The sequence below is a fragment of the Stegostoma tigrinum genome, chromosome 6, assembly GCF_030684315.1.
Source record: "Stegostoma tigrinum isolate sSteTig4 chromosome 6, sSteTig4.hap1, whole genome shotgun sequence".
Classification (NCBI taxonomy): Eukaryota; Metazoa; Chordata; class Chondrichthyes; order Orectolobiformes; family Stegostomatidae; genus Stegostoma; species Stegostoma tigrinum.
The window spans coordinates 97,880,246-97,903,234 of NC_081359.1; the positions used below are offsets into that span (position 1 = coordinate 97,880,246).

A 22,989-nucleotide genomic window follows, 5' to 3' on the forward strand; every position below is an offset into this window, starting at 1 on the left:
GCCTTTATGAAGAAAAACAATTCAGAGTTTTGGTGCAATAGATCTACATCTTAGTGCTGCTAGGAACATAGAGGAAGGCTGGAAAATGCAGAAGAATGGACTTCTCGTGGGTTCTAGAGAATTTAATGGCAGGGGTAGTATTAAATCTTTTTGAACATATTACCTGGCTGACTGCCAGCTAGATTAGAAACAGTCAACAAGAGATGTTAGGCAAGTCAGAAATTATTACTAGGGTTGTATGAGATATTTTATGGATAATTGGAGCCTTATATTGTTAGACGTGGCAAGTGTTTAGTGGAGTAATGTCATTCTGAGTTTGCAGCAGGTAAGTGTGGCATCAAACATGAAGGAAGAATTGGCCTATGGTGTGGGTTCTGTTGTGGTGTGATTGAAAAGATAAGCTTGGTGGGCTGGGGCAGAACTCCTGGTTCATCTATGTGCAAGCAATGCAATAAAATCACTTCTCTCATCAGTCCAATCCTGCTTTTCCTCCTTTTATTGTCCAGGATTCAAAAGAGTTGGGAATTCAAGACAATAATTGATAAAAATAAAACTGAAATTAAAATGAAGACACGCAGCCTTTTAAAAAATATTTCAGTGAGAGACCCCGAAAGTGAGTCAGTCACCAGCCTCCATTAAAAAGTGGGCAAGTTGTTGGAGCATCTCCTGGTTTTTATTTTTAACTCCTACCTGCCCCAACAAGTTAATGTTAATAATTAACTCAGGATGAATTTGCAAGTCCAAAATTAGCCCAAGCACATATGCTAAAAATGTCTACAGTTTCAATATTTTCCATCTTTATAAACTTTATTTGGAAAGTTGGCCACCAATTTAAAAGACAGAGAGGGAGATTTTATAGACAAAAAGGGAACAGGCACATTGGTGGCATCTAGTTCTTTCGCTTGGTCCTTAAATTGCCACTTCAAAGCCTATAAAAAATGAAGTGAATTATTTTTATTTATTCATTTGTGGGGTGTGGTTGTCGCTGGCTGGCCAGCATTTATTGTCCATCCTTAGTTGCCCTTGAGAAGGTGGTGGTGAGCTGCCTTTTTGAACCACTACAGTCCATATGCTGTAGGCTGACCCACAATGCTGTGAAAGAAGGAATTCCAGGATTTTGACCCAGCGACAGTGAAGGGACGACAATATTATTATTTCCAAGTCAGTATGACAAGGGGCTCGAAGGGCAACATGAAGGTGGCGGTATTCCCATGAATCTGCTGCCCTTGTCTTTCTGGATGGAAGTGGTCATGGGTTTGGAAGCTGCTGAGGATCTTCGGTGAATTTCTGCAGTGTATCTTGTAGACAGTACACACTGCTGCTACTGAGCATTAGTGGTGAAGGGTGTGGATGTAGTGCCAATCAAGGGGACTGCTTTCTCCTGGATGGTGTCAAGCCTCTTGAGTGTTGTGGAGCTGCATCATCAAGGCAAGTGGAGAGTATTCCATCACACTTCTGACTTATGCCTTGTATATGGTGACAGGCTTTGGGGGCTCATGAGGTGTACTGGAAGAGCTTGGCTCAAGGCATGGCAAGTTCTGGAGGACAAGTCTTCAGTACTATTGCCAGAATGTTGTCAAGGCCCATAACCTTTGCAGAATCCAATGCGTCCAACTGTTGCTTAATATCACGTAGAGTGAATCGAATTGGCTGACTGGTATCTGTAATGCTGGGGGCTGCTGGAGGAGGCCGAGATGGATCATAAACTTGGCACTTCTGGCTGAAGTTGACTGCAAATGCTGCAGCGTTACCTTTGGCAACGATGTACTGGGCTCTTCCATCATTGTGGATTGAGATATTTGTGGAGACTTCTCCTCCAGTCAGTTGTTTAATCGGGCACCACAATTCACAACTGGATGTAGCAGGTCTGCAGAGTTGTGATCTGATCCGTTAGTTGTGGGATTGCTTAGATCTGTCTATCACTTGCTGTTTCTGCTTTTTGGCTTGCAAGTAGTCCTGTTTGATGGCTTCACCAGGTTGACACCTCATCTTCAGGTATGCTTGGTGTTGCTCCATGTCTTCCTGCACTCTCCATTGAACTAGGGTTAATCCCCTGGCTTGATGGTAATGGTTGTGTGGGGGGTATGCTAGGCCACGATGTTACAGATTTTGCTGGATAAATTCTGCTGCTGTTGATGGCTCACAGCGCCTCATAGACGCCCAGTGTTGATTTTCTAGATCTGTTTGAAGTCTATCTCATTTAACACAGTGATAGGGCCGCACAACACAATGGAGGTTATTCTCAAATGTGAAGGTGGGACTTCGTCTACACAAGGACTGTGTGGTGGTCACTCCTACTGATACTGTCACAAATAGCTGCATCTACAGGTTGCAGGTTGGTAAGGATGAGGTCACAAATGTTTTTTCCTCTTCTAGGTTCTCTCACTACCTTCCACAGATCTAGTCTATCAGCTATGTCCTCTAGGACCCAGCCAGCTCGATTTGTAGTACTAGACATTGAAATCCCCCCAGCCAGAGCATATTTTGTGCTCTTGCCATCTTCAGTGCTTCTTTCAAGTGTTATTTAACATGGAGGAGTACCAATTCATCAACCGAGGGAGGACAGTATGTGGTAATCAGCAGGTGGTTTTGTTGGCCATGTTTAACCTGTAGCCATGAGACTTCATGAGGTCCAGAGTCAATGCTGAGGTCTCTCAGGGCTACTCCGTCCTGACTGTATACTACTCTGCCACCACCTCTGCTGGGTCTGTCCTGCCAGTGGGGCAGGACATTCAGGGATGGTAATGGTGGTGGCTGGGACATTGTCTGCAAGCTATAATTCGGTGAGTATGACTATGTCAGGCTGTTGCTTGACTAGTCCGTGAGACAGCTCTCCCAGTTTTGGAACTAGCTCCCAGATATTAGTGAGGAGGATGTTGCAGGATTGACAGGGCTGTTTTTGAAGTCTTTTCTGGGGATGTCGAGGTCGATGCCAGGTGATTCATCTGGTTTCATTTCTTTGAGACTTTGTAGTGATTGGTACATGGCTTGCGAGGCTATTTTAGAGGACAACCACAATGCTGTGGTTCTGGAGTCACACATAGGACAGACCAGGTGTGAATAGCAGATTTCTTTCCCTGAAGACATAAGTGGACTAGAAGGGTTTTTCTGACAATTGGCAATGATTTTGTGGTCATCAGAAAATTCTTAATTCCACATTTTTAAAACTGAATTCAAATTCCACAATCTGCCATGGCAGGATTTGAACTCGGGTCCCCAGAACATTGCCTGGGATTATCTGGATTAATAGTCTAGCGATGATATCACTAGGCCATCACTTTCACTGAATTGCCTGACCCATTGGTTCAGCATTGAACTGGGCACATTGGGCACTGTGACCATTTTTAACTTTTTATTTGAGGTTACAATGGCTCTTCTGCCTTTGATCACTCAAATGAATGGATCCCAACTGTTTAAACCTTAAGAGTCCATCATCAAGAAGATGAATACAAACCCATTTTTACTTGCTTTTAAGTAGGAATGAAGCTCTTGTTGCATAAAATCTTACTTCAGTCTTCAAAAGTGGCAGACTTTATACTCAGACCTCAACTTTAGATTTATAATGCTAAGTTAATACATGAAACCATGAACAGGGGAATCATTGGATGTTTTCACGTTTTCGTGGTGCAGTTTTTAACAGAAGTATCCAGAATAATAAATCACAAATTAATAACGTCAGCTTTTGTGCTCTTGAGATGCTGCTTGGCCTGCTGTGTTCATCCAGCCTCACATTTTATTATCTTAATAATTTATAAACTGTTTTTAAGCAGAGTAGCAGATTACCAACTTGCCTTCAGGATATAAAGCTAGGACTGAAAATTAGCCACACATCAAATAAATTGCTGATATTAATTATAGATACTAGATTAATTATAGATCTGATCTCCAGTTCTCTGAGACTACAAATGGTGGAGCATTCCATTCCTATCAGACAGAAGTACACTGCTGGAATGGTAACCCAGTAGACAGTGTCTTGCATCCTCTCGCCATGGTTTGAAGTGTTACTTGAACTAAATATCTCCCTAATCAAAGACAAATATTATTTTGCTGCAGTAATGCAGACCCAAGCAATGGTATGTGTGTGATCCAATTAACAGATCACCAAAGTATAAGGCTAATCTCAACTGTGAAGCTTTATGCTAATAATATTTTTAAACATTTCAATTTTTGTCTTGTGCAACAGGGGCAAAAGGCATTTTTTACTGTATACTGTGCAAGGGATGGTACTTAGCAGCTAACAAAGGATTTAAGTGATGCATGATCAGACAATAAGAACAAAACTGCTGATGGCTAGCATTCTAATTAGTACTGCCCTGTGCTGCAACAGACAGCAAAAAAAGCATAAAATTTAGATAGCTCTGTGCACTATTCACAGTAACAACCTCCTACTACAGAATCGTTAGTAAGTGTTATTTGTCATGAGGGAAGCAGCTAAGGAGGAGTGAAAATCAAAACTGAGATGTGAAGGTCTGTTTAAAGAATTGTAACTTATTCTTGAAGTGTTATTAATGGACAACAAGAGAAGAAATTAATGCTTAGGAGTACACAATACATTGTATTTGTGAATAGGATTCTAATTAATCTAATTTGGAAAGAGAAGAACAACTTGTATTATTAAAGAAACAAATTATTAATGACAGGCCACTACAGTAATTTCAATTTCCCCTGATACTCCGTGCAGGAACTGCATCATTTTTAAAAGCAGAAACAGTATCAAATACGTCAAGGCGAGGTTGAGGTTCTGATAATTTTATGCATCAGGCGTGATTCAATGTTAACACACTCAGCTCTGACAGAAGTGACTGCACTTCAAAAGTACCTCGTTGGCTGTAGAATGCTGTCAAACATCCTGTGGAAAACATTTTTAGAAGTTGGTGCATTTTCCTTGATCTTAACCCTAATTTTAAACCACCCAATTTTGGGTCAAGCACAAGATAGATTTTGCTTATTATACAGAGTTTAGAAGGTAAATTGTTTCTGTACATTGATCAATTGCTGCCCAACAGATTATGTCAGAATGCAGAGATTCACAGCCAAAATCTATGCAGTAACCATGTGTGATTTCAATTGCAGTAACATTTTTTAAGAGGCAACATTACAATATTGGTTAATGTAATATGTAGCATTATTTAAAAAGTTGAATTTCATAAGTTCTCCAAATGGTTAACTGAAATTCTGAAATGATTGTAAATGAAACCTAGGCAAAAAATTTATTCACAGGATCACTATTACATCAATACAGTTATTTTCTTTACCTCGGTGAGTGTTTTGCACTGGATGGCCTGGGTTGTCTTTGCTTTCCAAATTCTGAAGCAGCTGCATTGATTTGCCAGCCATAATAATTTGCTTTAGCACTGGTTTCAGAAAGGAGACCATTGTGTGCTGTTTACTGGAATTTTCCTGATCCAAGCTGCAACTGCTGCCTGCACCGTCACCTACATTTTCATCAATTCCAGTTTTTTCAGATATGCTGTATAATGTACATGTAGAATGCCAGAAATCCCGGTGATTCACTGGGACATCCTTGTTCCTAGCACACAAAACAACAACATGAATAAAGTAGAAAATCACTGACTTAGTGTTTTACAGGCATAGCTCCAGTGCTGAACTGGCTCTTTATATTTGTAATTAGTATAAATACTTAAAATCTCCTGCAATATTATTTGAATCCTGTTGCCTACCCAATCTGTCAAATAATAACAGGCAATAATCCTGCCCCCATCTATTTATCGCTCATTATATTGCCATCATCTTTCATTCAACATTCTGTAATTGGCCGTAGCACTACTTAATATGTAATTTCCCAGCAAGAATTGACACACTGGTCAAATGCCAATAACTGCAATTGCATTCTCAATGCTTCAGATGACTTTAATTTAGAACTACAAAAATTACAGAAAACAATAAGCTGTTAAATCCAGCAAATCTGGCTTACCCAAAATTAATGTAATGCTTAGTATTATTTAAATAGAAAATGAACTGCAGAAAGCTACAGAACAGAGATGTTTTGGAGTTCTCATCGATAAATCACAAAATCCTAGCATCCAAATTCAGTGGGTGACAGGCAAGGGAAATGGAATATTAGTCATCATTTCAAAGGGAATGGAGTATAAAAGTAGGGCGGTTTTGCTAAAGCTGTCGAGTCATGTGTCAGCCCACATCTAAAATACTGTGAACAATTTTCGGTCTCTTATCCTAAGCAAGATATTCTAGCATTGGAGGCAGCCAATAGAAATTAATCAGGCTGATACCAGAAATTTGACAATCATGATGCTATTATTCCTTTCAACTTCTTTCCAATCCATTTTCAAATCCTCACTTTTCTTTTCAAAGTACATTACCTTATCCGTCAGTCTACTGTCCAGTCTATGTCTTTTACAATCTTCAATGTCTGCCAATCTCTCTACGTTTATGCCTGCCTATCACAAACCAATTTCAACACAGTGTTTAAATTCAAATCATCTAGATACATTGTGAAACTATCGAATCCTGGCTGAAATGTAATTTGCGAATAGACAGTCACCTTCCAATATCTTGGCCAAATAGATATTATGTAAGTCTCAATCACAATAAGTCGTCAATGAATGATTTGACAACAATTCAGTTGAAGGAGTTATCAAAAACTTGTTTGGACCTGATAAATTAGAGATAAGAAGAGCTGCCGATGCTGGAGTCTGAGATAACTCAATGTAGAGCTGGAGGAACACAGCAAACCAACAAGCATCAGAGGAAGAGGAAAGCTGCATTTCAAGTCAGGACCTTTCTTCAGATATGAGGGAGGGGTAGGGGGCTCTGAAATAAATAGAGAGGAGGGGTGGGGCTGGGGAAAGTAGCTGGGGTGGTGATAGGTGAGTTCAGGGAGGCAATGGTGAGGTGGGAGGAGCGGAAAGGTGGGAGAGAAGACGGACAGGTCAAGGAGGCAGGGATGGCGATAGGTGAGTGCAGGTAGGCAATGGTGGGGGTTGGTCAGTGAGGTGGGAGGAGCGGATAAATGGGAGAGAAGGCGGACGGGTCAAGGAGGCGGGGTTGAGTGGGAGGGTTAGTCATGGGATACTCCTCCAGTATCCAGAAACTGGAGGAGAACCTCATATTCCACCTTGGGAGCCTACAACCTGATGGTCTCAATGTAGACTTTACCAGTTTCAAAATCTCCCCATCCCCAATCTCATACCATAATCCAACCCTCCCTCTCAACCCTGCCTCCTTGACCTGTTCGTCTTCTCTCCCACCTATCCGCACCCCCCGCCTCACTGATCAACCTCCACCATTGCCTACCTGCGCTCACCTATCACCACCCCACCTACCTTCCCCAGCCCCACCCCTCCTCTGTCTATTTATTTCAGAGCCTCCTACCCCTCCCCCATTTCTGAAGAAAGGTCCTGACCTGAAACATCATCTTCCCTGTTCCTCTGATGCTGGTTGGCCTGCAATGGACCGGATAAATTCACTTTTCAGATAAAGGTGTGGCAGAGGAAACAATGTAATGAAAAATGATCAGAGGTGTCAATTCTGATAAAATATGTTTCACCACCCAAATCCTCTTCACTGCCACTACATCAATCAATGGTGGATCCTGGAGTCCAAGAGTAATCCGAGAAAGAGCAGGCTGTCTTGAGGTATGTTGGACAGGCTGGGACTGGATCTTAGAAGAGTGAGGGGTGACATGGCGGAAATGAACAAGATGTTGAATTATCTTGACAAGGTGAACATGTAAAAGATATTTTCTCTTGTGGGTGAGTCCAGAACTAGAGGCAACTGTTGCAAAATTAAGGGCTGTCCAAATATTTTTCTCTCAGAGTTGTGAATTTGAAACACTCTGCCACAGAAGGCAGTGTCATTGAATATCTTGAATGCAGAGGTGGATAAATTCTTATGAGGCAAGGTAATCGAGGATTATTGGAGTAAATGGGAATTAAGAATTGGAAACACAACCAGTACAGCCATGATCTTATTGAATAGTGCGGCAGGCTTGAGGGGCTGAATAGTCTACTTCTGCTCCTATTTTGTATGTTCATGAGAAGGTCTCCTTGATCAATTGATGCAACTACTCACCAAGCTATCAAAAGAAACAGCTATCTGAAAGCTATAAACTGGAGTAGGGGCAATTTACATCAACCTAATACAGAATCAATTTCTTGCTGGAGTCATTACCAAGATGCAAAGGTTCCTAACAGGCTAATTTAAAAGCATGAGTTCTGTCAACTATTCAACTGTGTGATACTCATAGTAAGACCCAACGTTATCTTCAGCTGATATCCGCATATACTTCTAATAAAGTTTACCAGGCAACGACCAGAAGCACAAATTCTGGAAGACTTTTCTGTTCTAAACCATTTTGCGGAGAAAAATGTAGCAATTTCATCATCTACCCGTATTGAGATACACTATTTTACCATTACAGGTCTGCTCGACAATTTTTTTAAAACAGACTTTTCCCTTCCCTTATACAAATATGGATACCGAGATTAGCTATGAGATAAAGTTTGGAGCTGGATGAACACAGCAGGATCATAGGAGCACAAAAGTTGACGTCTTTTCTGATGAAGGGTCTAGGCCTGAAACATCAGCTTTTGTGCTCCTGAGATGCTGCTTGGCCTGCTGTGTTCATCCAGATTCACACTTTGTTATCTTGAATTCTCCAGCATCTGCAGTTCCCCCTAGCACTGAGATTAGCCAGCTCAGCACTGACTGGGAACTAATCAAAATTCCCATTTAATTTAGTAGCACACTTGATAGCATAATTATTAGTCTACAAAGCTAAGCCATTCACCTTCACTAGCAACATATCACAAAGCATCTTAAGAACAGTCAAGTAATCAAAAGCAATTCATACTTTTGACAGTATACCACCTTTGAATAATGAATTCTTTCGCAGGGTCAGATAAATTTCCATGTACTATCCACTCATCCACAATTTCTAGATATGGCCTTACAGTTTCTACCCATAGAGAAAAGAGAAGTGATACCTGTAGAGAGAGGGAAATAAAGATACTTTAATCGGAAAGTACAAACTGTCAGCCTCACAATTAATTATCATGGCCATCACTCTATTCCCATCAAAATGGAATTCAACCTTCTTTTTCCCCCCAGTCACTTGGCCAAGGTATCTTATGAAGATTTTTACCACTCAATGACACCATTTCATATCACCATCTTTTCCAGCATTTCTGTCTAATAAACAACAGAACACATCAGTCTTCCTGCCAAAAATCACTCAACATTAAACCCTTGTAACTGCCCATGAGGCGGCATTACTAATTCAATCTTAAGTTTAAATTTGCTACTGTTCACTAATGCCTCAACTGAAACTGAAATGTACCGATAAACCGGTGTACATCTCACAAGTTACCTGACCACTCTAGAGCATTAAATTTCATCAACGTGTGTTTGTGTAACCTTACGTTAACATTTTTATTTGTAACATTATTAACATTACAAAACAAAATGAAACATGTTAAAAATAGTCACACACAGTGAAATAAATCAGGAACTGCTGCAGGACCTGTGGCAAGAAAAGAGTTCGTGTTGAATCTGATCAGACTTCTTCAGAACTGATAAATTCAGAAGAACGGTCGTGTCAGACACAATGTTAACTGTCTCTTTCAATATAGATGCTTCCAGACATGTTCAGCTTTGCAAGCATTTTCTGTTTTAATTTCAGTTCTCTAACATGCACAATATTTTGCTTTTATCTGACCATAAACAAAGTTTTGAATTAATTTAATAAACTGAACTGTTAAAATACATGTATTGTGTTCTCTTGTGGAATGTGGGGGTTTTCTGGCAAGACCAGCATTTGTTGCCCATCTTTAAACTGACTCGCTTGCGAGGCAATTTCACAGAGTAGTCAATAGCTAGCCATGTTGATATGGGTCTCGAGTCACATCTAAGGCAGACAAGACAAGGATGACAGACTTCCTTCCCTAAAAGGATATTCATTTTACAATAATATTATCATGATCATTATTAAGGAGACTAGCTTTCAAATCCAGGTTTTATTTATTGAATTCAAATTCCCAGGTCATGTTACCAGAACAAAAGGTCAGCCCTCTGCCAGTTTCATAATCACATGCCATGACCCTTACGATTTTTAATGTCATAAGATATCCCAAAGTTCTTCACAGGAGCAGGCACCGAGTCGTATAAAGAGATACTGGAACATGAAACCAAAATGTTAATCAAAGGGCAAGTGTTAAGAAATGTTTTATAGGCAGAGAGGGGTGAAGAGGCAGAAAGGTTTAGGAAGGGAAGCTTAGAAATCATCTCATTGTTATTTTGTTGCAATTTTTCACAAAGACAACATCCTCATTATAAATAAGATGCCACGCAAATTAGCAAAACAAGTTTCCTGATGTTAAGGTGGTACAAAGGATTCCTTATCAGAAGTGAGGGGGCAGGCAGGAAAAAAGAAGTGAGCCAAGTGATGCACTAAATCACCATCTTTTCATCACTTGAAGTCTTTTGGAAATGCAATTCTGTGCATGGGGAAAGGTAATTCAGATAATCTGCTGCATTAGCTCATTAACAGTATAGCAAATACACTTCTTTGTAGTACTGTCCAAGTCATTTAAGTGTGTAGGGCCTTTAAATTCTTTTGTGCAGCCATTCACGTTTTGCAACTTAGATGGGGACTGCACAGAAACTAACCACATAGCAAAGAAAATCAACTTGTAGATGTGCTGTAAAAACCATGCTCTAACCCCAGCTACTTAATGAGTGAAACACTTTTAAAAAAGGACACAAACACAATTATGCAAACATTTAGCCTTTCAATAGAAATAGCAGAAAATAGATTTTCACTCAATACGTCAGTCCTACACACAGAAATTTGATTCTTAGCATTGATATATAAAAGATGTACTCACTGTCTGCTCAGAAGCTTCTCCCACACTGTCATACTCAATAATAGCTTTATACAGAGTATTCAAGAGGTGAGATGCCCTGATTACATTTGGAGTGTCAGGTGGAACCTCTGCTATTCCTGTACTGAATACTTTGTGAAGTATCTTAAGTTGAGACAATCGAGGAGCCAGTTTCTCAAGTACTGCAGCCAGGGTCACTGTCTCATCTTAAAATTTAAAAAAAAGTTGTCAGTAACAAATGTAAGGAAATATTGTAGAAACTTTTAGTTATTGAAGTTAGTAAACCAAACCCAACCAAGCAAGAAATGAATACTTACTTGCAGTATTTACTACAAAACACAAATAATCTGCAGAAAAAGATTTGGACACCCCGATATGTTAATACTCAACACTAAGCGATATTAGTGATGCATTTTTGTACCAGACACAAATGACTGATAGACACATGTATGAAAGCATTATGCACAGCCCAGGCAGTGCATGCATAAGCAACTTGCCACAGAGCACTATTGAATAACCATGCTGAAATCTTCATTGATAAAGCAATCATTTAGTCAGCTCCCTTACACAGGAAAATGTAGAAATGCCACAAGTCCAAAAATTGAACTACAATTTTTCTATTTTCAACCTCCTTAATATTAGCTAGACTGGTAAGATGTGCAGTCCCAGAACACCTAGCATCCTTGTTCTCCCTCATAATACTTGTTTGCCAAATGAAATAACACAGAAGTGTCAAAGCGTTGTGTGGAAAGGAAAAGAAATTGGTTGTTAAATTTTGTAGCTGTGTGTAAAACAGCATCAACAATACTGGAGTCATCAGAAAACCACTGCCAAAATTCACACATAGAATTTGACATTACGGAAATTTAATTTCCTGGATCTGTGCAACTTGCACATTGTAGTGTGAGTGTAAATTGTCACCCACCAAAGCAAGACAGCTGATGCTTACATTAGATTGTGGGAAATCAGTCACGTTTTTATACAATAAAGCACAATTGGTCTAACATTTTTCCTGCTCTTGAGTCTCTACTGAGGAATGTTTGTTGAGCTCCGACATCTCCAGTGTTGTCATCTCCGACAGTCCTTTCAATTCTGATACAAGTGCGTTACAAAACAGAAACAAAATCCCATATACACGATTATTGTGCCTTTCACAAAAATGCTCAGAATATGTTAGGATAATAATGTAACAACATAAATTCGTAAAAAAGAAATTAGACAGAGGAAGTCTTAACAGAATGTCAACACACCAAATACCTTTAGTTATCATACACTTTTCAATGTTGACAAGTTCCTCCTTGAAGCTTAGAAAGTATTTATGCAGGGCCCACACAAAAGACTGGTATGTCCGAAAAGGGGGTTCATTAAACTTTTTAGAAGCAGTTAAGGTTCCAACTGAGATACTTTCAGAGCTGTGTCCAATAACCTCATCCATGAATTTTTGCAGTCTGAACACAACTTGCCCATATGCTGCTATCTGCTCCAATACTGCTCTCAGGCAACTCTACAAAAAAAAAGGAAAATAGTTCAGACCACTGACTGGAGGAAGTACATAACCTCAACCACCATACCTGCCGATCACAGTTTCAATTTGCTAATGCATCAGCAGCAAACTCAAGACAGGAATATCATATTTAAGCAGACTTCCACCACTCCATCTATTTGGCTAAATGAACGCTTAGGCAACTTGAGCTATTGGAACAAATACGTATTCAGAAAAATCTCAAAATTAAGCAATTATCTGTTGTCATAAGTAAACAGAAGATTAATGTAACCAGAGAAAGTACATATTATAGTGAAAACATCCTACCAACACAAAGACACAAAAACATAAAAATTGTTCCGTCAATCTATTAGATGGGGGTAACCAGATACAAACAAATGAATATGGAGTAGTAGGCCATTTTCTCCTTGAACTTGCTCTGCTTTTTGACAAGATCATGCCTGGTCAATTAAAAGTAATTGGAAGGGAGACAAAATCAACACAAAAAGCCTCAGACATCAGCAAAATGCTGGAATATTTCTTTCAATCCCACAAGGTTAAACAAACAATTTCCAGGAGGCTACTACCGACACACAATACATCGTTACACATCATTATACATCGATACCCAGTTATCCAAAATCCGTAGGGTAACAAAATTAAACTACAGCAAATGAGAAATGAAACCAGAAATATGATGGAGTTGATTGGACTTTGTATTTTGGAGTTGACTGTCAACTAAATAAACGAATGTTAGTCCTAATATCTTTAACTCTTTGGTGTTGCTGTGTTAAAATCCTGGAATTTCCTTCCTAACAGTAATTTTGGAGTCCCTATAGTAAAGGGGACTGCAGCGGTTTAAGAATATAGCTCACCACTACTTTCTCAAGGGCACTTAGGGAAAGGCCTTAAATGCTGACCCAACGAAGTTACATCCTATGAATGAATTAATAACATGTTAGAATGCATTTCCACCAAATAATAGCATTTGTTCTTCACTCTTCAATAAATGCAAAAATAATAAGATACTAAGTCTAAATGGTTCACACAGGACATTTACCTTATAATTCACTGCATTTCAAAAGCTTTGGAGATGCATTGACATGATGAGGCATTGAAAATGCAAACATTATAAAATTAGACACTCACTTAATCATATAGACAAATATGACAAAGTTTGAGTTTATTCTTCAATATAGTGGTGGACTCTGATATTTATGACTGGAAGAGCAACAACGATTACAGGAAGTTATATTTGTATCGTGCCTTTACCGTAATAAAAAGCTTGGTCGAGTCAGTAGGTTCTTAAAAGAGAAAAATGAGGTGCAGAGTTGGAGAATTGGCGTCATAGTATTCTAATGCAATGGGCTAGGGTAGCTGAATGTGGAGCTCTCAATGGTGGATTGATTACAATTGGGGATGTTCAAGGGACCAGACTGAACGGAGGTCAGATATCTTTAGGGCTGTGGGCCTGGAGGACAGTACAGCAATGAGGAAGTGCAAGGCCTGGGAGAGATCTGGAAAGTCAGATAAGAATTTTAAAAATCGGGATGCTGTCTGACCAGGAACCATTTAGTCCCTGAGACCAGCAATGACAGGTGAGTGTGTCTTGGGTGGCAATTACAACTTAAGATCGTCCAACTGCTTAAGTTTATGGAAAGTGGTTGATAAAGTTAACTTTTCAAAGCAAATTTTCTTTCTGAGAACTTGAGAACTGTTCTAGATTAGAGCTTTTGTCAGGCTGAATTAAGGCTGGCTTGTTATTTTGTTGCCACAGTCAACATAAAGAGGATTGGAAATGTAGACATAGTGGTTAAATGGCAAAACTGAAAAATCAATTCTCTCATCACTCACTGAAAGATTCCAAAACAAGGAAACAACTATCATGGTTGGCCTATCAGCTGTTGACATGGCGTAAGGAACAATGACATCATGGGGATGAAAACAGGAAGTGGTAAAGAAACAATGCCGGTCTGACAGCATATTTATGGAGAAACAGAGTCACACCAGACCTGAAACATTGACTCTGTTTCTCTGTCCCCAGACCTGTTGACTATCTCCACCACTTTCTGCTTTGATTTCAGATTTCCAGCTTGTACAGAAGTTTGCTTTTATTTGAGCAAAATAATCACATTTGGATATAAAGATGGCTTTGCATTTAGATAATGCCTCACTCATCATTTCAAAGGGCCTTATGGCCAAAGAAATATTTTGAAGTATATTAATTTTTGCACTGTGGAAATGGAACCACCGATTTGCATACAGATAGTTACCACAAAAAGCAATGTGAAAATGACCAAAATTGTTTGTTTAAGTGACTTTGACTCTCACTGAGAGATAAATAATGCCCAAGGCACCACAGAAAACTTCGCTGTTTTTTTTAAGTCCATCTGAGTAAATACAGCCTCAATTTAATATTTTACCTGCCCTTCAAACAGAACAGCTTTCGCTCAGGACATTCCACTCAAGCGTCAGCCTACAACTGAATGAGGGGTCATAGTTTTAAGCTGGTTGGTGGAAAGTATAGAGGGGATGTCAGAGGCAGGTTCTTTACGCAGAGAGTTGTGAGAGCATGGAATGCGTTGCCAGCAGCAGTTGTGGAAGCAAGGTCATTGGGGTCATTTAAGAGACTGCTGGACATGTATATGGTCACAGAAATTTGAGGGTGCATACATGAGGATCAATGGTCGGCACAACATTGTGGGCTGAAGGGCCTGTTCTGTGCTGTACTGTTCTATGTTCTATGAAGGATTTGAAATACAATCTTCTGAATCAATGAATAACCAGCAAGATTCCTTTTAAGGGAATTACATACCTGGGTCAGGTGAGCAACCATGATGTCAGTTCTCACCGATATCTTTCCATCATGCAATGTATACATAAAAAGTTTATTAACTCCAGACAACAACCTACATGCAAAAAAAAACATTCCACATTAAAATTTGCACACTCCAATGATAGTTCATGGTGAAAAGTTCAAATAAATTAGATTCTCTAAACTAGGTACGTGAAAATTCAGCTGTTACAAAGCTGTACACACTTTCTCTTGTGCTTATGCAAATTTACTATATTTTTTGCTCTCCGTGTGCTAAACATAGAAAACAGGAAGGGCCATTGAGCCCAGCAAGCCTGCTGTGCTATGGGAATGATCCTCTATTTCGATGCCATTCTCATGCTCTCTTCCCATGTTCACAGGCATCCTTAGAGCTTAGAAATCTATTTATTTCTTAAAGATATGTTCAGTAATTTCTGCACCACGGCCTTCTGTAGTAAAGAGTTCCACAGTGATCGGCCACCCTCTAAGCGAAGATATGCTTTGTCACCTCAAACCGATACTGCTGACTACATATCCCACCCCCACGCCATGCCCCCAAAGGGGTGTGGGGTGGGAAAGACAGTGTTGATGGTGGAGGGGGCATCAAACCTGCTTTCACTTTGTCTGGACAGAATTCTGTCATCATTTTATATGTTCCAATGAGACACCTTCTCACTTTTCTAAATTCCAATAAACACAAGCCCAAATAACCTAATTTCTCCTAATACAATAAATCTGACATCTCAGGAATCAGCTTGGTGAAAATTCGCTGTACTTTCTCCATGCCAAATAGATCTTTATTTGTTAAGGAGGTCAAAACTGCAAAGCATACTCCAGACGTGGTCTCACTAAGGCACTGTACGGCTGCAGTAAGAATCCATGGTTCCTGCAATCAAACCCTCTTGCAAAGAAAGCCAACATACCATTTGCCTTTCTAACTGCTTTGCAGTAACGACATGCTTGCTTTCAGTGGTTGGCATACAAGGACACCATAGTCCCTTGGTACAACACCTTTCCCGATCTATCACCATTCAAATAATACTCCATTCTGTTCTTTCTACCGAAATGGACAAATTCACTCTTACCGATACCATAATGCAGCTGCTGTGCATTTGCCCACTCACTCAACTTGTGTAAATAGCCTTGAAGGCTTTTACATCTTCTTCACGATTCAAAATCCCATCTAAATTTTGCGTCATCACAACAAAATTGGAAATATTAGATTTCATTTCCTCATCCAAATCATTGATATATACTGTGAATAGCTGAAGCTGAAAGACTGATCATTGCGGTACCCAACTTGTCACGACCTTCCATTCCGAGAACAATCCATTTTTTTTCTCATTAATTCTCAATCCACACCAAAAATCACATTCTTTGCTTCCTGCACATTAACCTCTTATGTAGGACTTCATTGAAAGCAAATAATATAATATATATTCTAAAATTCCAAAATACACCTTATCCACAGGTTCTGCCCCAATAATCTACTAGTTACATCCTTAAAAGCCTCCAATAGGTTTGTAAAATATAATTTCTCTATCATAAATCCATGCTGACTTTGTGCAACCACACTGCTCTTTTCTAACTGTCCCTTTATCACATCTTTTGTAGATTCTAGCATCTACCCTACTACTTATATTAAGCTAACCAATCTGTATTTCCCACATTCCTCCCTCCCTCATTTATTGAAACAGTGAGATTACAATTGCAAAGTTACAACCTGTTGCAAGTCTTTCAGAATCTACAGAATTTTGGGTGATGACAACAATGCATCTTTGGTACCCAAGGATGTAGATTATCAGGGCCAAGGTATTTATTAGCTTCAGCTCCATTAACTTCTCTGGCACTTCTTTCACCAAATAGTGTTAACCTCCTTCACAGTAACCCTGCTTCCCTTCCATTTCTGGGAAGTTATTCAAATCTTCTTCTGTGCAGAGAGAACCAAATTTCTTGTTTCATTGCTCTGCCATTTCCATGTTCCCCATTTTCAGTTCTCCCATTTCAGAGAGTAAAAGGTCTACATTTTTTGTCATTAATCTTTTCCTTTTTACAAACATATAGAAGCTTTTACAGTTTTTAAAAATGTTTTTGAATGTTTACTTTCTTACTCTATTTCTTCCCCATCAAGAAACTCTTGGCCCTTATTTGCTAAATTCTAAACTGTTGCCAGTCCTCAAGCTGCCACTTTTTCTAGCAATTTACATGACTTCTCTTTGGATCAAATACTTTCCTTAATTTCTTAATTGACAGCCATGGTTGAACTATTTTTCCTGCTCTTTCTTTTAATCAGAAGAAATGCATAACTGTTGTAATGCACATAGAGCACAGAACAGAGCAAAGTACAGCACAGTACAGGCCCTTCGACCCACGATGTTGTGCCGTGGAATATTCCTAATCCAAAAATAAATTAATCTAACCTACATTCCCCTCAATTCACTGCTGTCCATGTGTATGTCCAGCAGTTGCTTAAATGTCACTATTGACACCGCTTCCACGATTACCACTGGGAAACTATTCCATGCGCTCACAACTCTCTGGGTGAAGAACCTCCCTCTGACGTCTCCTCTGTACCTTCCTCCTAACACCTTAAAACTATGACCCCTCATGGCAGTCAATCCTGCCCTTGGGGAAAAGTCTCTGGCTATGTTTGGTCCTGAAATATTAATCCTTGTCTGTCCAATACCACGCTTTTTAAACAGTTACCCAGTCTATCACAGACCACTGACCAATAGAGTCATATAGCACAGAAACAGCCCTTCAGTCCAAATCATCCATGCTAACCAGGTTTCCTGGCTCATATCCCTCAAAACCTCTTATCCATGGACTTGTTTAAATGTCTTTTAGACGTTGTAATTGTACTTGCTTCTACCGCTTCCTCTGGCACCTCATTCTACATAATGCACCAAGCTCTGTGTGGAAAAAGTTGCCACACAGGTCCCTTCTAAATCTTTCCCCCTCAGCTTAAACCTATACCCTCTGGTTTTGGATTCCCCTATTCTGGGCATGGCACTTCTGTTGTGTGACTGTCATTTGTTCATTATAAGCCCAAGCCTGAATGTTGTCCAGATCTTGCTGCGCATGGAAATGGATTGCTTCAGTATCTGAGGATTACACAAAACAAAACAAGAACTAGCTCAGCTTTCTTTGCATTAGGTCAATCATTGCTATTTGTGCAACTTTGCAGTACTTCCCTACACTACAGCAATGACTATACTTCAAAAATACTTTGAGTGGAAAATACATTGCGTTATTCTGGGGCTGTTAAAAAAAAGCGAGACAAACATAAGATGTGACAAAGTGTGGAGCTGGAGGAACACTACAGGCCAGGCAGCGTCAGAGAACAGGAATGTTGACGTTTTGGGTTGGGACCGGTCCTGATACAAAACATCAGCTTCCTGCTCCACTGATGCTGCCTGGCCTGCTGTGTTCCTCTAGCTCCACACTTTGTTATCTCTGACTCCAGCATCTGCAGTTCTTGCTAGCCCACATAAATATAAGATTGTTCAAGTTCTTTCCACTAATGAAACTTACTTAACATTTTGTTACGCAGCACTACCTTCTATCTTCATGGCTTAGATTTAGGGCCATGGTTTCAGACTGGAGTATGGAGACGGGTCAGGCCCTTTTTCAAGGAAGAAGCTGACAGGGATGGACATGTGAGGGACTGCTTATCCATGATGAAGAGGAGGCAGCTGGTGCCCACAAACTGGAAATTTTGAAACCAATATAAAGCATAAGATATAAATGGGGAGGAAATACAAAAGTCAAGAGGAGATAGGATTAATCCCTGCTCCCTGTACAAAATCAAACCTGGCCTATTTCCTAACTTAGTTCTTCACCTTCTGAAATTCATTCACAATAGTATCATCATTAATGTGCATTAAATAAAAACAAAAGAACTGCAGATGCTGCAAATCAGGAACAAAAACAAAGTGCTGGAAAAGCTCAGGTCTGGCAGTATTTGTGAAGGAGAAAACACAGTTAACATTTCGGGTCCGGTGATCCTTCCTCAGAACTCATTATTAACCGTTATTAATGTGGTTTGCCCAACCTACATGTAGGTTAAAAATCACCCATGATTACAATAGCACCCTTGTTGCACCAACCCCAGTGTGGAGGTGAGCCACTTCTGGTGCCATGGGCTTGGCACTCACTGCAATGCCCTGAGAAACTAGGGTGTTTTGTTGGTAACCCACTTTCTCCACACTCCATAATTTCTGTTTGTTCTTTTCTGGGTTTTATTATGAGAGTCTTGCATTTGTATACCTCAGTATGTTTAGTTCTTGCTATTTTATTTTCTCCGCTATTCATTCATTCTAAGTGCTCGCAACTTCAATCTCCTTTGCCATAGAGATCAGCTTGAGCTCAGTGATCACACCTGTGGTTCTGAAACAGAAGATTATCCTATTTCCAATAGTCCAGGATGAGCACAGCTACCTAATTACCTGGTTCTACACATAAACAACCTCATTACATTACACAATCACAATTAATTGTACCATGTTGTTACATAACATTTATTTCAATTCAAGTAACAACATTCTTCTAACCCCTGTTGTACCAGCTAGATGGCGATAACATACTGGTCTTAACCAGTTCTAGCAGCTTGTTATTTGAACTGTTCATGAATTTTATTGTATTTTACACCCTTTATTTTCACCTGACCTACAGCAGCATGTTGCCAGTATCAAAATAGTTTTAGAGCTATAAAGTCACTTAGGAAATTTCAACTTTAGAGTGCCTGTGCCAACATCCCTGGAGAGCAATCCAACGAGTCGCACTCCAACACTTGGTGTTTGTAGTCCACAGGTTACTTCCTTCAAGGGCACAATCAAAATCTTTTCAAAATCATTGATTATTTCTGCGTCCAATACCAGCATGGGCAGTGGGTTCCAGGTTTTTAACAAAAGCTGCAGAAAAAAATTCTTCCCCACATTTCCCCTGCATCTCTTGCCCAAAATGTTAAGTCTGATTCTGCTAGTTTATTCAGCATATGGCAAAGTTTTTTTAAAAATCCTTGTCTACATGATCTAAGCCAGAGATCATCATGTATACCTTTATCAAAATTCTGCTCAATCTTCTTTGCTAAAGGAAAACTCCAGCCTTTTCAAGTTAACCTCATAAATAAATCCCCCATACCTTGAGTCTTTCTGATAAATCTCCCGTATACCCCCTCTCAGGATTTCATATTTTTCCTGAAGTGCAGTGAACAATACTCTAGTTGGAGTTTAACTAGAGCTTTGTATAGATTCAGCAAAACCTCCTGCCTTTGTACTCAATTTTTCTACTAATGAAGCCCAAGCTCCCTACATTTTATAATCGCTCATTCAATATGTCCTGCCAACTACACCAGGCTTAGCCATAGATGTGAAACACAGAAGGGCACCATGGGTAGTCACAGTAACCGAGACATTGTGGCTACCTGTTTAACAGCAATAAGGGACTCAATCACAGCTTTTCACTGCAAGAGTTGTATTTGGAGAAAGCATTTGGCTACCCTAAAAATATGAAGAAACCAACCAAATTCTCAATTAATCTGTGTTTATTTACATTGATCTTTCCAAACAAAGATGGAACAGAGCAATCAGGTTGGTCATGTGCTTACAAAATAAACAAAGAAACTAGCAAAAAGTAAAAACATCTAAAATGGGACTGTTACTGAAAAGTTATCTACAAGCTGAACCCAAATTATCTGCATATAGATAAAGTCTTGCATTCAAGATGAATAAACTTATAACCCTTAGCAAGAATTCAAAGTTTAAAACATTTGTAAAATCCTATCAAATGACTGGTACTTACCACAACATTTCTCGTATCACTTGGGTTTCTGTAACAAGCATTCGTTCATCTGAGTAATATAGTGGATCAGTATTGTACAAGTGCTGTTCCCTAGACAGCAAAGTTATGCCACAATCAGACAGGAAAAGTATTTATATTTTCAAAACAAAACCAAAAAGTTGCATATCAAACTACTCCATTTAATAAATGTTATTTCCTTGTTAAATAGAGCAAAACATTTGCTGTTCTGTAGACCTCAGCTAGGATGTTAGCAGTTTAACAATTAACGAGTCAAACTGGCCATTCTTTACATGAACCTGGATAGCAAGTCTCACAGAAAACTATGGAGGCCATGCAGACGTGCAAAGAGCCTGCACATAAGAATCAGTAGTGGGAGATGGCAATTCCCTCTGCCCCAGTGTTCAAGATCATGGTTTATCTGATTATGGCTCCACTTTCCTGTGCATTTTCCATACCCTCAATTCCCCCCATAGATCAAAGATCTAAGCCTTGAACATATTCAATTTTCAATAAATCGACAATAGGAAACATTTTTTAAAACATGTGCCCTATCAAGCCCCTTCAGAATCTTAAATGTTTCATTAAGATCATCTCTTATTTTCCTAAATTTCTAAGACTATAGTCCCAACCTTTCTTCATAAGACGATCCCCATTTGAAAAATCAGTTCAGTGAGCCTTTGCTGAATTGCTTCCAATTCGGGTACATTCTGCCTGAAATAAGATGACCAAAATTGTCCATAGTACTCTAGATGCATTCTTATCAATATTCCATAGAATTACTACAGGAATGTCACTTATGCCTGAAAGGTTAAAATCTCAACTCAAAAAAATAAATATATTCAATGATTGTAGACTCACAGAAATAGAGTTTGAATTGTCTGAAACTCACGCCTAGTCACCAGGCCCATGGCCCACAGCAGAGCACATAACAAGAAGGACTATAAAGATGAACACTTTTGTTTCTAATATTCTATGTTATAAGGTGGCATCGGAGAGTGGCAACACTATACAACACTTGCCATTGTATTTTGTAATAAAATATGAAATACAACACACAAATCAAATCAAAATTACAGGTTCTAATCCACTCAAAGAAATTACGACCCTACGCATCACGTGTGGCTGCAAATCAGCATTCTTTTATGATGTAGGAAATTGCTGCCCAAGGTAATTATTAAAAAACATTGGTAACTATTTTCTTACCAGACAGCAGCTAAGTTGGAGTGCAGGTGAAAGCTGTGATTAAATTTAGACGCTTTTGTTGTCCAATACTGAGTAACCACACGCTGCTCCAGCCACAAACGTGCTTCTGGTTCATCAACTAGATCAAGACAAAAAAAAAACAGTAATACACATTGCTGAGTCACTACTTTGGGTTTCAAGATTTGTGCTAAAATAATTGTTTGAAACAGTCTGCAAATGGAAGACTTCACAAAATAGTTCTGTTTTACAACATTTCCTAGAATCGAAAATGAGACAGAATACCCTGAATAGTGGAATGGAGATTCATATATCCCTGACAGGAGACAGAACCATGTGTTTTGAATGTAATAACGAAAGCGTTGCAGGCCAAAACCTATGGAAAATTAAATGGCAGTTTTACATATTAAAAAAATTACAACTGATTTAATGGTTAGAAACGGACACATTGCATTAGAGATAGAAAGGGACACAGAAGCAGTTGTTGTTGTGAAACAAAGGGAAGGACTATTTACATGCTAGCTACAAGTGGAATACTACTAAGATATGTTGGTGTGGAGCTGGATGAACACGGCAGGCCAAGCAGCATCTTCGAAATTTCTGATGAAGGGCCTAGGCCCGAAACGTCAGCTTTCCTGCTCCTGAGATGCTGCTTGGCCTGCTGTGTTCATCCAGCTCCACACCTTGTTATCTAGGATTCTCCAGCAACTGCAGTTCCTATTATCACAAGTAAGATATGTTCCCTGTTGTAGAGATGAATCTTAAGGAGGTTGAAGTACCAAGGAATCAGCATAGGGAGTTAGGAGACTGAGCAGAGCAAATTGCAA

At 39.4% G+C, this 22,989-nt stretch overlaps 1 protein-coding gene across 2 annotated transcripts in view; it reads right to left on the bottom strand.

Moving 5' to 3' along the window:
- tubgcp5 (tubulin gamma complex component 5) overlaps window positions 1-22,989 on the bottom strand; it is a 63,048-nt gene that overhangs the window by 21,744 nt on the left and 18,315 nt on the right. For both annotated transcript variants that reach the window (XM_048532392.1, XM_048532393.2), the window contains 7 exons: window positions 22,166-22,283; window positions 20,963-21,052; window positions 15,161-15,254; window positions 12,120-12,366; window positions 10,866-11,068; window positions 8,851-8,966; window positions 5,256-5,530 (listed from right to left, as the gene is read on the bottom strand). In XM_048532392.1, the coding sequence (XP_048388349.1) occupies window positions 5,256-5,530; window positions 8,851-8,966; window positions 10,866-11,068; window positions 12,120-12,366; window positions 15,161-15,254; window positions 20,963-21,052; window positions 22,166-22,283 (1,143 nt within the window). The remainder of the gene's footprint in view (window positions 1-5,255; window positions 5,531-8,850; window positions 8,967-10,865; window positions 11,069-12,119; window positions 12,367-15,160; window positions 15,255-20,962; window positions 21,053-22,165; window positions 22,284-22,989) is intronic.